This window comes from Chaetodon auriga, chromosome 5 (assembly GCF_051107435.1).
Source record: "Chaetodon auriga isolate fChaAug3 chromosome 5, fChaAug3.hap1, whole genome shotgun sequence".
NCBI classification, from domain to species: domain Eukaryota; kingdom Metazoa; phylum Chordata; class Actinopteri; order Chaetodontiformes; family Chaetodontidae; genus Chaetodon; species Chaetodon auriga.
In genome coordinates, this window is record NC_135078.1 from 9,085,651 (window position 1) to 9,100,284 (window position 14,634).

The 14,634-nt window shown below is 41.9% G+C and overlaps 1 protein-coding gene across 2 annotated transcripts in view; it reads left to right on the forward strand.

Moving 5' to 3' along the window:
• Window positions 1-3,863: 3,863 nt before the first annotated feature.
• fras1 (Fraser extracellular matrix complex subunit 1) overlaps window positions 3,864-14,634 on the forward strand; it is a 221,217-nt gene continuing 210,446 nt past the window's right edge. For both annotated transcript variants that reach the window (XM_076731113.1, XM_076731114.1), the window contains exons 1-2: window positions 3,864-4,487; window positions 10,995-11,026. In XM_076731113.1, the coding sequence (XP_076587228.1) occupies window positions 4,400-4,487; window positions 10,995-11,026 (120 nt within the window). In that variant the 5' untranslated portion in view covers window positions 3,864-4,399. The remainder of the gene's footprint in view (window positions 4,488-10,994; window positions 11,027-14,634) is intronic.

The following is a 14,634-nucleotide window of genomic DNA, read 5'->3' on the forward strand; positions in this document are numbered from 1 at the left end:
TGAGGGCCTCCTGTAACCTGTTGCTGCTGAATTAATCGGAAATATGAACATTGTCACCAGAGGAGTACTTAGATTTTTTCTCTCTCAGAATATTTCACTCAATAATTCATAAAGGCATGAGGGGACACCAACACTTGATGTACTCATTCATAATATATAAACCATCTTGTGACCTTCATTGCAGTATATGTGTGTGCTCAGTGGCTCCTGCTGGGAGGCTGATTAAAAAAAAGAAATCTTAAAGGCTTTTCTGAGGCCTTAAAAGTTGCTGAAGATGGCTTAATGGCCTTGAAAAGTTCTCATCTGTTCATCAGTCTGCCGGCACTCTGAGTCAACATTCATATCTTGAAGGAGAAACGCAGTGATGGAGATTAATGTTGATATAGCAGCAGGTCTGAAGGGATTTCACTGGGCAATTTCTTTAGGAATGAATCTCACACCTGTGTGATGTCTTAACAGCAGAAAATGCTAAGTTTAGGTCGGTTTTAGTCCTTCAGTTAAAACTCCTGCAGCTGAACTGAATGAAATCTTTATGAATTCATGTTTAAGATTGACGTTAAACCAGTGAATCAAACCTTACTTTTAGCTTTTATCACCTTCATATTCTTGTCGCTGTCTGCCCAACTTGTTATCTTAAGATTTGCTCTAACAAAACCCCCCAGACACATTATCTCTGCACTCACTGCGGTTCCAACGCAGCCTCAGATGTTGGCATGAGCTGCTGACAACATGCAGCATGTCTTTGGGAAGGTAACACACCACATTTGATGTCCCAACAGCAAGAGTTTGTCTCAAACTGTGTGTGTGCGTTGAATTAGTGCAGCCAATTACCCACACATCCTCTGATGCTGTGCAGGTTGATATTCAGTGTAAGACTGAGATAAGTTGCAACTTTATTGGTCCCTGTGGGGAAATCAGGCTGTTGCAGCAGCTAATGTGATAGGATTTGGCAGTGGAGAAAATAGTAAAAATGATGAAATTGCCTTCAGCGAGTGTCTTGTTAACAAGCAGGAGCTTCATAAAAGTTGTTTGTTGTGTTGCTATTTGGACTCTTATGAGCCTGTATTCCTCATATATGTTTGCAGTCTATCTATGAAGCTCTCGTTCTGATTCTTGTTGTTTTGATCTGTCCTGGAAGATGTTGACCTCTTCTGTTGCTCTGAAGGTAGACGCTGTACAGACGCTCATGTAATGTTCACGGTGGTGCCATGGTTCATTCGGACACAGCTGGGAGGTAATGTTGTTGAAATGTAGCTGATGCATTTGAACTTTGACCCCCAAAGAAATGTCACATTATGTTCAGTCACCGAGTTTTAATCGATGCTTTCTGGTCTCTGTCTCTGAAAACATTTGGTTGATTAATTGATAAGATGAGCGACACAAAATTAGCCGGCAACCTTTTGATAATCAATTAATCATTTGAGCCGTTTTTCAAACCAAAATGCCAAAACATTTGCTTGTTTCAGCTTCTCCAGCATGACAATTTTCTCTGTTTTAAATCAGTGGAAATTGAATGCTTTTGGGTTTTGGACTGTTGGTCTGACAAAACAAGACATTTAAAGATGTCAATCAAACGATAATCAAATTATAGTTTGATCAGTCAATACTGAAAGTGATTTGTTAGTTGCAATACATCAATAGATTATTTTGCTGATTTTTTTCCACCTTATTTACAAATGTTCCCTTCCCTTCTTTGCACAATCTTTCCCAAAGTTAGCAGCGTCTGAGCAACACACGTTTCAGAGTAATAATCTCAGTCAGCACAGCTTTCAATCACACTAATTAAAAAGCCCAGTGAATGATAAAAAAGGAAAACAGTGCAGATGAAGTGTCCTCTCTCTGGTTGATGAGCCCTTGAACCAACCATGAATACCTTAATAACAATATCTACTTTATGTTATTTATCTTTTTCTTATTAGCATGAAAATGTCTCTGTGGTCCTAACCAGAGCTACATGAGGGTGAACCCACCTTACCTCAGTTTGCCCTGCTTATTAAATCTGACCTCAAAGTGAGAATAAAGTATGTGTGAGTTCAAGGAAGAGCAGACTCCACATGAAGTGTCAAAATGATGACGGTTAAAGAGCTCCTAATATGGAAAACATTAATTATTCAGACTAATTTCAGGTCATGTTGTCAGGTCAAGGTTTACCCAAATTTTTAAATCTTCCACTGCGTCACAGGGTCCTCGTTATAAATAGCTGCAGGGTGCAGACAGCAGCAGCAGCAGCATTAAAGCAGAAGAAAGAAAGCTTGTTCAAAGGCAAAACTGATTCTGATCCCTTTTTGGCAGAGGACAAAAGGGCTGAGTGGAGATCAGGTTACTGCCATGTGACACTGAGGAATCTCAGTGTTACACTCCCTCTGATTAAACATTACACTCACAGACAGAGAGCTGCAGACGTCCTACTCTACACTTTAGAGAGACATTATGCAGATATCAGCTGAAGTGAACACCTTGCAGCTACAATGGATGACAAATAAGTCTGCCAGAAATTAATCTGTAATACTTTATGAAGGCAATGAGCTATTAATATACAACAAGTTCACTGGAGAAGCTCCACGAAGAGCTGCAGGGGTTATTATAGTTGTAAAAACACAATGTTTCATGAAAACATGTTGCCAATGGTAACCATGATTGATAAAAGAAATATTGAGAAGTAAGAAAAAGTAACCTTCAGCTGCCACAGGAGGTGCGATAGTGATGCAAAGGGAATAAAAGCGTTAAAGTTAAAAATAATAATAATAATAATAATAATAAATAATATAGAGAGAAGAAGAAAGTGAAAAATGGAGCACATCAGCCACATCTAAAAGTTCAAATGACACAAAATATAATGTTTTAATGACAAAATACATAACAAAAATAGGCTTATGTATAAGAAAGTCACTGTTAAAGCTTCATTTTTCACCAGTTTCTCAGTTCACTTTCTTCTCAGCTTTAACTTTTACACATCCAGAAAATGAATTCTTCAGAGAAGCTTAAACACACTTCATGAAATAAAAATACCACTCAAAAAACCTGCAAGCTGCACATGTCTATGAGCTGAAGAGCTGGCAACATTTCAGAGGCCCAGAGAAATGAAACTGTCCAGTGTTTCATGAGAAAGAAGAAATGACTGCAAAGTGTGAACAATTCTGTTTTTCAACCCTTTAAATTATCCTGGAAGCCTTTACTTTCACCTGGAAGGGTCCCGACCCCTGATTTGGAACCACTACCTTATAATTTGAATAATTTTGAATAATATATGACACCTAAAGTGCCATAGAGTGCAATACCATTATCCCAAACTCATTCGTCATTTAGAAACATATGTAGGAATAAAACAAGAGTAGAATAAAGCACATTATTGCGGCTAAAATGCCATTAGGTGAGATAAAGTCACCAGAAGTTCCCTACAGGAGGAGACTAATAATGATTTAACAGGAGATAAAAACACACAAGTAACTTAAGGTCCCTATAAACTTACCATAAAAACCTGGAAAAGTTAGAAGACTAGAGGTCCGTAAAGCTTTCCACGTCGTAAAAGGGAATATTAGATGCCACAGGTGACGAAATTGTATTCAAGTGTGCTGAAGTGAAACAGTACTGTGGCGTTATTTATTTTGGGAAAACCTCAGATTTTCAGCTGTAAAATGATTTCAATGATGAATCCCTCTGATGATCTTTCATTCATTCATTCATCACCAACATTCTCCTCTAATAAACGAATTGTCCCCTCATGCTTTAATCCCCAAGGAGCAGAGTCCCCTTAATGTGAGATTATGAGCGAGGTGGGTGGTGGAGGTGGAGGGGGGGCAGCAGCAGAGGAGAGGTGGGACGTCCTCCTGGAGAGAGGAGGGGAGGACGAACAAGAAAGAGAAGAAGAAGAAGAAGAGGGAGTGGAGAGGGGGGGCTCGGGGAGCACAAGAAGAACGCTGCACCGCAAGAAGTGACTTCAAACACCGCGCAACATTCGCTGCAGGAGCGCTGAAAGTCTGACCGCTTCTCCGTCTCTCGTCGTCATGCGCCTCGGCTTTTAAAAGCGTCCCGGCTGCTGCTTCTGCTGCTGGGGAGAGGACAAATCACCTTGCATCTGGTGATCTTTTTTTTTTGGCAGAGTTTTGTGCCCGTCCGACCGGCAGAGCAGTGAGCAGGCGGAGAAGGAGGAGGAGGTGGATACTTGTCCAGGTTTCGGGACTGCGCTGCATTCCAGCCCGGAGCGCAGCGCTCAGGAGTCGGACCCGGTGCGCGCCGTCTCTCCGCGCCGCTCCCGCTCCTCTTAAAGATTCCTGGAGCTCTCCTGGTTGTTTCAGTGTACATCGGGCCATCAATAATGCACAGTGAGAACTGCCGTCATTTGAGCTAGAGACAGAAACACAAACACATCGCGCGTCTCCTCCGACTGGACTTGGATTTAATGCCCTTTTTGGCTGCGACCATGGGTGGATGGTGGATGTTTGTTGGCGCTCTGGCTGGAATCCTCACCGTCCCCCGTGGGATACATGGTTGGTATTCTTGGTCTCTTTTCACCAGAGCAGTTGTTCATGTTATTATGTGGGTCAGGGGTTATCAGGGACCACCAGGCACACTCACGTTCGAGCCACAGACCCCAAATTTGATCAGATTTAGTTCCTGATAGGCTGCTTTTGCTTTTAGTCCATCCAGGCTGCACCTTACAATGGACTGAAAGTTCTGGCCAGAATTGTCATTTTTCCTTCTCCATTAATCCAGACAACACTGAATGTAACTGACCCCTCAAGTCCTGGAAGGGACCACGACCTTGAACAGGTTGTTGTTTCCCAGTGACATTGATTGTAACTTCAGGATTTGCCCAATTCAAAAGTAATGAATTTAAAGTAAGCTCTTTCATATCACACAGACATCATTTGATAGGATTTCTTAATGAGCACCCTGGACCCCGGATCATTAAGTGGAGATTTAACTATTTATGATGCTGAGCAAGCAGCACCCATAGTCAGATCAGGCAAATTTGTCCCTTAATTGTGTTTCCATCCCCTGAAAACCCAGATTTGGCCATTTGCAGGTGAAAAGACATCTAAACGTGTTGAAACTGCATCTGGTTTAAGTTTCCACATGTTGTTTAAACAGCATTTCAGAGGCTATATTTCAACATAGTTAAAACCTGCTTGATATTGATACATTGAAACAGCAGAAGCATATATCCTTGATGTATTAAATACCTTATTTAGCCCAAAGAAGTCTTCACATCTCATGATCTGCAAATCACCAAAACATTTCTTAGTGAGACAGCAGTGACGACAAACTTTAAAGTTGTCAGTTGGAGAAAGTCTAACTCAAAGAACATCCAGGCTGGAATAAGTTGAGGAAGCTGAAGTAAAACCTGTTGCCTGAGTTGTTGTGCATTTTCACTTTCTTTATTATCCTCACGCATGTCTCTGAATCTGATCCTGCTCGTGATCTCTGTGCCATTTAAATATTCATAACTCCGCATCACATCTAAAAGATTTGCACATGCACAGCTCCAGTATTCCCATCAGATGAGTTATAATGCAGAAGACTGGCAGGAGCAGAATGTAAAGCAGGTCTGTGCAGCTGTTATACTGAACTGACCCATTCAAGGTTTCACATCATCCCTCATATCAAACTCGGGCTTGTTAATATCACAGCCCCGCTACCTGCTGGGAAGGAGCAGGCTGCATGTTGAAATCTGGAGGGGGAAAGTTTCTCCACTTGCATGCAGCAGCAGAATTTGGCTCCAGACTTTCTTTTTTCTACCAAATCATTAGCATCCTCTCCTTGTCTCGGCATGCATCCAATCTGCTTGGCAGCACTTGCTTCAATAAGATTCAAACTTTTATAAAGCAAGATACTCCTTCGCCCCCATCCACTGAGAAGAGAGCGCGTTGGCACCGGCAAGCGGAGCGGGATCGTTATAAAAGTTGAAATGTTATCGACATTAAGCTCTGCCCGGTGGATTGGGTGGATGATTTGATGAAGAGAGGACTCTCTGGACAAAACTTTGGAGTCAAAGCGGGTTTAGCTCACATGCTGCTTTTCAATTCAGATTTCTTTAGATTGTTGAACTTGGCTGTGAGCATCTGTCAGAATTATTATTCCTAACCAAACCAGATTATAGTCTCACTCACGTAGGAGATTGGGTTTGGTTGATGATGACAGCCCAGATACTGTATATTTGAGGGAAGTAACTGAATTTATTCCAGCATGGGTCCACTTTAAAGTTAGACTGCACTTCTATTCCATGCAGCATTGATTTTTGCGATTTGCAGGTCCAAAGATGTCAAGACTTCCAGTTAAATATGGATTAAATAAGCAATTTAAATGTCTAGCACACATAAAACTGTTTTTACAACAACATTTAAATGATTATATTTCAATGTAAAACATGTCCTCCCTCTGAGTTCAAATATAATGGCTGAAACAACCATAAAAAAAAAAAAAGGTTCACTCTTCGACAAAATTTAGCTCAGCTTTAGGTTTGGATGTGCTTTCACCTGTAAATCACCAAATCAGTGCTTGCTGGGTTACAAACACAAGAAGAGGATGAGTGTGGTTATTTTGAGGACAGGTGCTGCTTTCCCAGCATCATAAGCAGTTAAATGCTTGATGATATATAATTGAAGCAAAAATCCTCTGTGGTGGAGGGCAGTCATTTAAAACCTCTATGAAATGAATGTTTGTGTGATCTTAAGGCAGCATTCAGGAGCGATTGTAGAGAAAAGGTTCAGGTTTGCCAAAAGTGCAAGTGTTCTGTTCTGTCTCTCTACAGAAGCTGAGTGTTGACATGGTTGCTCATAATTTCATGTGGCACGTCATCTTAAAATCGTGCAGTCTTGAGATACTGTCATCACAACTTCATTATCTGATTTCTTGAAATAGAAATAGTGGTAAACTAGATAGGCCTGTGTATTTTCTCATTTTTTATGATGTCCTTTGATGCCTCTTTCTTTCAAGGATGAGAGGAACAACTCTGTGATGAAACTCATTTAGACCATGATCGTCCCAAGCTGATGAGTCATTTAAGGCTTAATCACACGAAAACAGCGTTTGATATCTCCAAATTCTTTAAATTAGGAGTCGCCTTGTGAAAATGGGTTTTAAAATTTCGATACGAGCAGCATGTCTTATCTCAGGTTTCAGTCATCCTCTGTGATCCTCCACCATATACCAAACCTCCATTCAGAGTTTCTACATGTCTTGAGTCTTCTGGAAGTCCTTTCCTCCCTTAAACTGTGTCATATCCAAAACATGAAGGAATAAGAGAAGACTTATTTTAAAAATGGGACAGGCATTGTTGCAGTTTCAGGCTTGCGGTATTACTCACTGACGGTGGTTTTAAAGTAACACTGAAAGTTTGAAACTGCAACAGTGCCTCTGGCCTCCTTCAGAGTCGCTCCATAGTAACTGTTCAAAATATGTGTGTGGAATTAAGATTTGTTCTCTTTAACTACGGTAGTTTATGTACAGAAAATGACCTCAAAATGATTACCTTAAAATCTGCGGCGTGGGTCCCACTGAATTCATTCTCTTAAAATAGATAAAATGACAGGCTCACTCACCTTTGATGTGTTGACTAACACCACACAGAGTGTTAGACATGATGCCTGTTTAATTGTTTTTTGGCAACCGTTATCTTGAGCAGCAGATCTGCAGAGTGAAGCCACGTCTGTATATCTGCCACAAACTGATTAAAATGCCACATTCTATTTTGCAGTGCACTCTTTCTCCCATACAGAGACATAAAGAGTCAACGGCATGAAGCAGCAACATGAACAGACTTAACTGTAGGCCCCGCTCTTGTTTTGTGGACGTAGATCATTATGGTAAATGTTTACCTCTGGCTGAACTTTCCCCTGAGGGCTCTCAGATTTCTCCAGTCTGGTTTCGTGAGGCTCAGACCTCAGGCTAGGATGAGCCTCATGTCCACCCGTCCGTCTGTGCTTCTGTCTGTGTTTTCTTAACATTTAGCCTTCAAGTTGAGCAGAGATAATCATCAGCACCCTGCCATTTCAGACTGAAGGTTGCATAGTCCCCGACTTTTAAATTTCAAGAAGCTCCAGAGGTAACTGCTCATATGTACTGAGTGTACACGTGGCTAAATGCTCAGTTTACTGAAGTACCAGAAGTGAAAGAAACACAGGTGTTTTTTTTTTATTCCCTTAAGACAGCTTTAGGTTAAGGATACAGTTCACGTGTCTTCATTATGAAAGGCATTAGTTAATGTTAGCGCTTGTTGATAAATTAGGCCTGTTGGTTGTTTTGTGAGCTCATTTGCCTCAGATGTGTGCTAGCATTAACAGAATGCTAGTTAGCATTGATAGGTGAACAGCCTGGTGGAGATTGGTTTCTTTGAACATGTTCTCTTGTCCTTTCATGGTAAAGTTGGGTTACCTTTAGCAGGGGTCTCAAGTTTTGAACTGAGTTCAGAGTGAGATTTAGGTGGATGCGGCGGGGGTGGGGGTTGGGATGGGGTCTGATCTGATAAATGGCACATACATTCATACAAATAAAAATATTTCTTCAATTCAGCATTTCTTAGTGCAGGTGTGTGTGTGTGCGCTGTGTCTGTAACCCCTCCCCCTCCTGCTGAGTGCGTACACACAGAGCCCACCACAGATCATGTAGTTGACCGATCATTTGTGGCTTGAACAGAAAAAAGGGGGAGAAAAAAAACCAAAAAAACATAAAACAAAGTGGCTCCCGCTCCGGTTCCCAGGCAGGAGCCGGCTCTGATTGTTCTAAGAGCCGTTTCGTTCGCGACGGACACATCACTAATTCCTCTACCTGTTCCACTGTTATAAAAAATAGCGGTGTAGCTTGGTGGGCGTTATCCTGGTAATTTCTCTGCGTGAGAAATACAAGGTGTGGCATGTGAGCATGTGAACAGGTTGAAATGCGTGAGACTTGAGGGCTTTGCTTTAGCAAAGCCCCCTTTTTTCCAAGTGACTCACTCACCTACTTTCAGAGGCTTTAGTTATCCAAACAGTGCTCGCTAGTTTGAGCTTTAGCGGGCAGTGTTGAGTGTGTGTGTGTGTGTGTGTGTCTGTGTAGGTAGGATTGACTCTAGTGTGTGTGTTTGCGTGTGTGTCCTTATTGTGATCTCTAATCTTAGTGGGTTTAGATTAATTTCGTGGTAACATCTGCCTTGCATAGTTGTGCCAACTGCTACTTAGCATTGTTAGCGCAGTCGTGATTAGCATGCTGCTTTCTTTGAATGTGCCTGCTTTTGTCTTGTTGGGTGGTAGAGTTGGCCGTCATAAGCAACCAGCAAAGGCCTCTGAGACTTGTGTTAGCCAGACACTGCTGTGTAGCTTTAGCTTTAGGTGGCGGTGTTGACTGTGTTTGTCTAACTAAAGAGGCAATTAGTTCTGGTAAATTAAACACACTGTTGAACCTGATCTGATAACCCCTAAGATTTACCTGCACACATGTACACTCAACTTCCTGGCTTACATTACGTGTAAGGAGCTGATTCTTCTGTCTTCAGTCTCAGCGTATGGGGAGTGTTTTGGGCTACATGTGAAGTCTCCCTGATGTTATGGATGGATTTATGCGAAACGTTGAAGTTGGCAGGGCATCCTGAGCAGGCCCTGGCATTCAACTGAAAATGCCAGTCAGGCTAGTTGAGATAGCAGAACTTAGCTCAGCCTGAGCAGTTACAATGTGGATGTGACCCGATCAATCAGCCGAGTGTCTGAATGGATGTAGAATTCAGACAAAGTGTGCACGTGTAGAAGTTCAAAGGTGGGTTAATGTAGGGATTGACATGAGCCCTTTTTAAACAGAGATTGCATTATGCCGGCTTTGCTTTTATATGCAGAACCAAACAATACTGTTAGTAATGCTAATAATAATAATACTGCCCCAATGTATGACTGCCCCATACAAAGTCAATTTGGCTCTGTTACATCTTCTTAACGGCGGAACAACTCCGTGATTGTGTGTTTTATACTGAACGGCAAGGCAGATAACAGCACAACATTTCCGCTTTGAACAGACTGCATGAAAGGGCCTAATGTCTTTTCTTGTTAGAGCCTGATACCCGCAATACTATACCTGCTTCTCAGCTAGATGAAAAGTCAAGACTGTGGTGGCCATTTTAGTCCATCTTAGACTCTTCTGTTACACATTGTCAGTCTTCGCTTCAGCTGTATGTGGACTCAGCTGATGTTAATGCATGTTGAGCTAAGGGTAGCACAGTATGGCTTAACTTAAACTAACTAAATATGGTAATGTGCAGCTGAGCTTGACAAGCTGAGTGTGAGATGTCCTGGAAGGCTCATACCCAAAATTAGGCACATATAACTATATCTACCTTATCATGTAGGTGATTTTGGTATTTTAAAGCTTCAGATATTGTTATTATGAGCATCCTTGCATGCTCTGTAAACTATGTTAACTCATGCATGTGTTATATTATGTCATCCGTTTAAGAACAAAATAGCAAATGGGATCCCAAATTGATTGACACATTGAAAGTGCATTCAAACTGAACTGTCCAACTAAATCAAATGTTAACAACACTTTCACTGAGCATTGTGCTGTACATATATGGCTCACTGTAATAGTGACATCTGAATTCCAGGAACGTGAGACCTTTTAAAGTGCTGTAATTTCATGGCTTAGCTTCAAGTCAGGGAGATTTTAGATATTTGCTCCTGGATTAGTCTCCCACTGGGATTCAGAATCTGTTTATTCACCCCACATGTTTCTGTTTTGCGGAGATGTATTGACCACTTTCAGAGTTTGACAGTGCACAGTGACACACTTGACATAAAGGGCTTACAGGAACTCACATCCCAGAGTTTGAAGGGAATTGATTCCTCGTTTTCATGAAGCTGATCTTTTGTTTGACCAGAGCGTCTGTCGGAATTCTAATCACAGATTTACATAATCCTTGACAAAAAACAGCTTCATGATATATCAATACTAAAGGTGTGATCATGACTGGAATCTAATGCTAATGATATCTTTCTGTCTTTCCCCTGACCTTTATCTGTCTGTCATCGTAGGAGCTTGTATCTACGAGGGATCTCTGCATGCGGTAGGTGCACCCACTCTTATCCTATTTTATCTCTCTAGTATCACTGGTTTGCTCACAGAACTAGGATCTTGTGTCCGTTTGCAAAGTCTAATGTGTATTTGCTCATGTATTATTCACAGGGGACATTACCAGGTTAGCATGACTGACGGCTGAAGCTGTTAAGTGTGTACATGCAGAGATAGGTGGTAAAAGGTGTATATCAGAAGGGACTGCTGCACATCCTCTGTTGTCTGCGATGTAGCCGAGAAGATGTGTCTCATCTATAATGCATGCCTCATCCTGACTTTGTGGATGATAATGGCGACGAGAGAGCATGATGCAGCTCGGTGGCGGGCCCGGCTGCTAAAAGAAGAGCAGCCGACTCCCGCTGTTCCGCCGATTGAAGGTTAGGCTCTTTTCAAAGTTAGATGGAAGTTTGTGATGAGCTTTATTCCAGCAGTTCTGCTGTGTATTCGCGATCATTCAGGGCTTTGCTGTGAGATGTGCTTTTGTTTCATACTCCTTTAAACCCTGCTGCAGGATCCTCATATCCTGGCTTGCAACTTATTTTAATGTTTAAAGTTATCATGTTTGGCTTTAGGCATCACAGATGAGAAGTCGCCTTGTTCCTCTGTGCGGGAGGCCAAGGCTGAACCACCATCACACCTTCCAGCACTTTAACTATAGGTTTAAGCTGTAAAAAGTTTGAGACACAGATGGTAGTCAATATATTATTCCAGTGAGTATTTAAGATAACTTTCTTACAGAGAACATATGCAGAGCGTGGACAGACTCAAAGAACCTGTGACGTTTCCCATCTCACTGCCACAGTTTACATATTGCTTGCAGTAAGTGGAGGGTCTTTGTATCCTGTGATGTTTCCAGATGCTGTTTCAGAAGATTTTGCACCCTAAGGAGAATAAAAGATGAAGCACAGAGCAGTTTGAGACATTGAACACCAGCACAGGTTGTACTTTAAGGTGATTCAGCTGTAAGGTATCTCCTGTCTCCTTTTATCAGCTCCAACCCAAGTGAGAAGGAATGACATTTTCTGCTGTGCACTTTAGAAAAACACCACTTGTGTCTCGCAACAACTGGTAATCTCTCCTAAAAAGCCTTAAACATGGTTCTCCGTGGTAGAGTTGTGGTTCCCAGGCTGAATAATGACAATCTCCTGCTTCGTTCCTGCTGTAATTATAGTAAGGCTTAAAACGAGTGAGCAGTAACATACCTTGACTACCTTCAATCCTGTAAATGCACAAGAACACATCCTGCCTCTCCGTGTTACTTTTCCCCCGGCTTTGAAGTGGGATAATTGTTGGAGCAAGGATGTAAAGACAGAAATGGTTAAGTTGGTGTTTCAGGAGGGAAGAGGAGGAGGAGGAGTGGTGCTGGAGAAGAAGGGAAAGGAGGGGGATTGTGGGAAAAAGGAGAGGGCAAGGAGACAGGTGGGACGTCCCAGCATGTTTGAACACAGTCAGGAAAAGGCCCTGCTGTAGTTCAAAGTGAAGAACTCCCCCCCCCCCCCCCAACACCTGGAGTGGAGGGCAGATAGGAACAAATGGAAAATAAAGAACCAGGCAGATTAAAGTGCAGGCCTCTGCAGAAGCCCCCAGGCCTCTCCGTGAGGTTTAGGTCTGCGCTGAAAATAACCATAAGAGCAAAACAGCCTTCTCGCACATGATCAGTTTCCTCCTTCTTCTTTTTCCAGACTTTCATTTCTTTATTTAATTAGACTTGGTGTTCAGCTTGATTTATGTGACTAATAACTCTGTCAATCCACCAACAAAGATCATTCTGATCATTTTACAGAGCTAAATTGAAAAAGACATAAAGGCACAATTATATATGTGAGATGATTACTGTTTCACTGCCCTAATATGCCCATACTTTTCAAACGGTTCCAGACCTGAAAACAACCAAATTGCTCTTTCATGCATCTGCACACTTTTCTGTAGTGTGCAGGAACCCTGTGCACTGAATGCAGACAAGGAGACTCTGATCCATTTTGCTCAGACAGTGAATGTACATGCACTTCATCAACCAGGTCACAGTTTTCCAGTAAGCTGTATTCTTAAACATCATATAAAAGAGAATCCTGGTTTATGTAGGATTAGAGAAACTTAATATCCCCGGATAGATTTCTCCTGGAGAACGCTGATTTCTTGGCCATGTGTACTGGTAAACAGTTATCTAATTGGCTTTTTACATTACACATGTCCATGACAAAGACTTCAGGCACAGAGAGTGACTCTGGAGCTGGTTTGGTCAAGACCGACACAGGTCTTCCATCTGTAACACAGCTAAAATCACTAAGCCATGCTCTCAAAACAAAAGCTGATTACTGACCTGCTGTATGTATATGCAGATTTACAGGAACCAGGTCACTCCAGTGCCTGTAAACACATTCTCCGATTACATGTGTAACCTTGTTTCTCTGAGTAAGCTGGTTACAGTGATTGACAAGAAAAGAAAATATGGACTCACATATGGCTGGAAAGATGTGGACAGTATGGTCTGTCTGTTTTGCAGCAAAGTTGAGGTTTGTTTATATCAGAGCACAGTCTCTGTCAAGACTGCAGGTGCATACACAAACATAGCTTTGTACTTGAATGATGCTAAGGCAAGGAAGTTGATAATAGATCTTTTGACAGCAGCCATATGGGAAGTCTGATCAGGGAACTGCTCAAACTCTGAGGCAGCCAATCAAAATCCCCCCAAAAAAAAAAAAAAAAATTCAGATATGCCAAAAAATCTGATCGTCCAACAGCCAGGTCTTTAAATGTTCAGGCAATTAATCCGGTGTTGTGGTATCCTAAAACAGAACAACACTTCAGCCAGTTTGGTGGAATTTCTTAATATTCATACAGTGTTCGCTTTTTATACTGTACTGATGGAGGCCCTGAGCATGACTGCATGGAGATAAAAAGAAAAAACTCAATCAAAGGTTTGTATTCTTTTAAAAAGCTGCTAATCACCCATGATTTTCATCAATGTGGGTTTTAATGGATGTTTGTTTCTGCATCAGCGAGAGGGTTATGCTTGTCAGTTTTTGGAATTTATGAAACAAAAAACCTCTTGTTCTGGTGTTCAAAGGTCCATATTGATCAAAGCAGTTTTTACATGTGGTACAATGTGCGAGATGGATTAAAAGGAGTGAGATACAAACACTGAAGAGCACATTTTCCCAGAGAAGAGACTAGTTCCCACGGCTGAAGTGGTTTGGATTGATCAGACCTTCTCACCAGTTCTGTTCCTACTGACAACTAGCAGAGGCAAGGGGAGACGGTGCTTGACTGCTCTTACACATGCACTCTAAATCATTCACCAGTCAGCTACCAGCTCCAGCCCTGCAACCCGATGGACCAGATCAAACCCTCAGATGGTTGTGCGCAGAGGAGCGTGTGTCTTCTGGGTATAAACAGAAGTCTTAAGTGACATCACCCTCAGGCTATCCCAAACATCCCAACCTCGTCAGCGAGGATGCTTGCATCATGTACGAAAACATGGCTGCCAGTGGAGAAGGAAGCGCTCAGGTTCTTCACTTAGAGAGCAGGTGTTGGACAAATAGGAATGGTCTCATCTTGGAATTTTTAGAAAGTGGCACATCCACTGGCTGATGGTCACCT